General features: G+C 46.0%; 1 protein-coding gene across 1 annotated transcript in view; it reads left to right on the top strand.

The window, feature by feature from the left end:
- si:cabz01090165.1 (leucine-rich repeat and fibronectin type III domain-containing protein 1-like protein) overlaps positions 1 to 3891 on the top strand; it is a 428959-nt gene that overhangs the window by 382688 nt on the left and 42380 nt on the right. Inside the window, exon 7 of the mRNA XM_032510641.1 lies at positions 44 to 244. Within this exon, the coding sequence (XP_032366532.1) occupies positions 44 to 244 (201 nt within the window). The remainder of the gene's footprint in view (positions 1 to 43; positions 245 to 3891) is intronic.

Genomic DNA, 3891 nt, shown 5'->3' with positions numbered 1-3891 from the left:
TGTGTGTGTGCATGTGTGTGTGTGCGTGTGTGTGTGTGTCCAGATCCACCTGACGTTGAGCAGAAACACCATCAGTCAGATCCGGCCGTACGCCTTCGCCGACCTCCAGGACCTGCACGCTCTCCACCTGGACGCCAACCGCCTCACCACCCTGGACGACTCGCACTTCCAGGGCCTGGTGAACCTACGGCACCTGATCCTGGCCAACAACCAGCTGCACAGCATATCCGAGGGAGCCTTTCAGGTACCAACACCACACCCCAAACCTGGGCATGTTCCTAAAATACATGATACCAAAGCAAGCACATCTGGAGAACTGCTGTTTGGCTTTCTTCATGCAGATAAAGATACTACAGCTAATACTGCTAAAACTAGTACTAAAGCCTAATGTATGGTTCTGCGTTGAATCTAGGCCTTAGGTGCTGTAAGTCTGTAGGCGAGTCTGAATGTACAGTAAGTCTGTAGATAAGTCTGAATGTACAGTAGGTCTGTAGGAAAGTCTGTAGGCAAGTCTGTATGTACAGTAAGTCTGTAGGAAAGTCTGTAGGCAAGTCAGTATGTACAGTAAGTCTGTAGATATGTATGTATGCACAGTAAGTCTGTAGGAAAGTCTGTATGTACAGTAAGTCTGTATGTACAGTAAGTCTGTAGATAAGTATGTATGCACAGTAAGTCTGTAGATAAGTCTGTATGTACAGTAAGTCTGTAGGAAAGTCTGTATGCACAGTAAGTCTGTAGGCAAGTCTGCAGGCAAGTCTGTATGTACAGTAAGTCTGTAGATAAGTCTGTATGTACAGTAAGTCTGTAGGAAAGTCTGTAGGCAAGTCTGTATGTACAGTAAGTCTGTAGATAAGTCTGTATGTACAGTAAGTATGTAGGAAAGTCTGTATGTACAGTAAGTCTGTAGATAAGTCTGTATGTACAGTAAGTCTGTAGGAAAGTCTGGAGGCAAGTCTGTATGTACAGTAAGTCTGTAGATAAGTCTGTATGTACAGTAAGTCTGTAGGAAAGTCTGTAGATAACTCTGTATGTACAGTAAGTCTGTAGGAAAGTCTGTAGGCAAGTCTGTATATACAGTAAGTCTGTAGATAAGTCTGTATGGAGTAAGAGGTAAAAGTCTGTATGTACAGTAATGTCGTAGATAAGTCTGTAGTTACAGTAAGTCTGTAGGAAAGTCTGGAGCAGTCTGTATGACTCGTAAGTCTGTAGATAAGTCTGTAGTACGTAAGTCTGTGTAGTTGGATCGTATCGAAGTCTGTAGAACGTTCTGAGGCAAGTCGTAGTACAGTTAAGTCTGTAGATAAGTCTGTATGTACAGTAAGTCTGTAGGAAAGTCTGTAGATAACTTCTGTATGGTACAGTAAGTCGGTAGAAAGTCTGTAGGCAAGTCGTAATACAGTAAGTCTGTAGATAAGTCTGTATGTACAGTAAGTATGGAGGAAGTCTGTATCGACAGTAAGTCTGTAGATAAGTCTGTATGTACAGTAAGTCTGTAGATAAGGCTTTAGACAGTAAGTTGTAGATAAGTCTGTATGTACAAAGTAAGTCTGTAGAAAGTTGGAGGCAAGTATGATGACAGAAGTCTGTAGATAAGTCTGTTGTCAGTAAGTCTTAGGAAATCGGAGGCAGTCTGTATGTACATAAGTCTGTAGAAAGTCTTTATGTTAAAGTAGCTGTAGATAGTCTGTATGTACAGTAAGTCTGTAGGAAAGTCTGGAGGCAAGTCTTTATGTACAGTAAGTCAGTAGGAAAGTCTGTATGTACAGTAAGTCTGTAGGAAAGTCTGTAGGCAAGTCTGTATGTACAGTAAGTCTGTAGATAAGTCTGTATGTACAGTAAGTCTGTAGATAAGTCTGTATGTACAGTAAGTCTGTAGGAAAGTCTGTAGGCAAGTCTGTATGTACAGTAAGTCTGTAGATAAGTCTGTATGTACAGTAAGTCTGTAGATAAGTCTGTATGTACAGTAAGTCTGTAGGAAAGTACATTGGTAGGTCAGCAAGCAAGTCTGTAGGTAAGTACGTAGGTAAGTGTGCACGTAAGTCTGTAGGCAAGTCTGTATGTAAGTAGTAGGTAAATATGTATGTATTCTAAAGGATACATACATACATAATTTTGAGATAGTAGAAATGCCACTATGAAGAAATACTGGATTACAAGTAAAAGTCTTGCACTTAGAGTTTTAATTGGGGTAACTTTAGTTGTGCTAATAAGTGTTATCGCTTTACTTGAGATACTTGATGTCTGAAACAACCAAAAACTGCTTTTCAACCACGTCAGACTCTTGCTGAGGAAAACCTGAGGCAAGCAACAGAAGCAGTTGTCTTGTTTTTACATTGTTCAGTTGATTTTGTGTTAGAAAGTAATGTGGAGAAATCAGTCTAGTTTGTTAAGTAAATCTAGATTTATCTAAAATTACCCAATTCCCCTCTTTCATAAACCACAAATTATAATAATTTCAATTTAAAATCAATCTTAGTGGTATTACTCTAGTTTGGGTTTGCCAATAGGCAACATGGAGTCAGTAATTCATGTTTTAATGAAGTAAGAGCCCTGTAAATGTACTAAAATCACTTTGAAAGTCACATCACGGCAGCAAGAATTGTCTTGAAAAAGCTATTTTAAATCAGCGCTGCCAACGAACCGTCGAGCGCTCTGCCAAGAATCTCGGTTTGAAAAAGTTCTCGCAAAGTCAATTAAAAGCTTGTCACACTCGCTGCGGTGTGGTGGGGGGGGGTCGAGTGCCGTGTGGACATGATGCCACATGTCTGGCTCTGACTCTCACGTCTTTACAGGAGCAGCCAGCCATGTCGGCCTCCTCGGCTCAGCTGGACACCTTTTTAATAACCCGGCCCTAAAATAAACTGCCGTCCCCTTTTCATTAAATGACCACGTCCTTTCTCTGCTCATTAAAAGTCTGGCACTCAAGCACCAAAGTGTCCCCTCTGGACCGGCTCTCAGACCTCTGCAGAGAGACGTGAACTCACTAATGGACAGGACCTCCTGAACCTCAGCCTGATCTCTCGCCCGTCCATTTCACTCACTCACTCTCTCTCTCTCTCTTCTGCCTCTTGCATGGGTTTTACTACAGATGATCTGGTTCCATTTTTCCTTCCCAATTCTCCATCCATCCATCCATCTTCAGCCTCTTATCCGGTATCAGGTCTCGGGGGAACCAGCTCCAGCAGGGGACCCCAAACTTCCCTTTCCTGAGCCACATCAACCAGCTCCTACTGGGGGATCCCGAGGCGTTCCCAGGCCAGGTTGGAGATATAATCTCTCCACCTAGTCCTGGGTCTTCCCCGGGGCCTCCTCCAAGCTGGACGTCCCTCACCTAGTCCGGGTCTTCCCGAGGCCTCCTCCAGCTGGACGTTCCACCAGTCCGGGTCTCCCGGGGCCTCCTCCCAGCTGGATGTCCCTCAACCTATAGTCCTGGGTCTTCCCCGGGGCTTCCTCCAGCTGGACGTCCTCCACTAGTCTGGGTTTCCCGAGGTGTCCCCTCCCAGGGGACGTCCCTCCACTAGTCATGGGTTTCCCGAGGCGTCTCCCAACTGGACGTCCCTCCATCCAATCTGGGTGTTCCCCGAGGCCTCCTCCCAGCTGGACGTGCCTCACCAGTCTGGGTCTTCCCCGGGGCCTCCTCCCAGCTGGACGTGCCTCCCACTAGTCCTGGGTACTTCCCGGGGCCTCCTCCACAGCTGGACGTCCATTCACCTGTCCTGGGTCTTCCCGGGGTCTCCTCCCAGCTGGACGTCCCTCCACCTTCTTGGGTCTGCCCCGAGGCCTCCTCCCAGCTGGACGTGCCTGGACCACCACCCTAGGGACCCCCCCAGGAGGCGTCCTTACCAGATGCCCGAACCACCTCAACTGGCTCCTTTCAACGTGAAGGAGCAG

Source organism: Etheostoma spectabile, unplaced genomic scaffold, assembly GCF_008692095.1.
Source record: "Etheostoma spectabile isolate EspeVRDwgs_2016 unplaced genomic scaffold, UIUC_Espe_1.0 scaffold172, whole genome shotgun sequence".
In the NCBI taxonomy this organism is placed as follows: Eukaryota; Metazoa; Chordata; class Actinopteri; order Perciformes; family Percidae; genus Etheostoma; species Etheostoma spectabile.
Note: the sequence above shows the minus strand (reverse complement) of the source record. Positions and strands in the feature narration are given on the sequence as shown.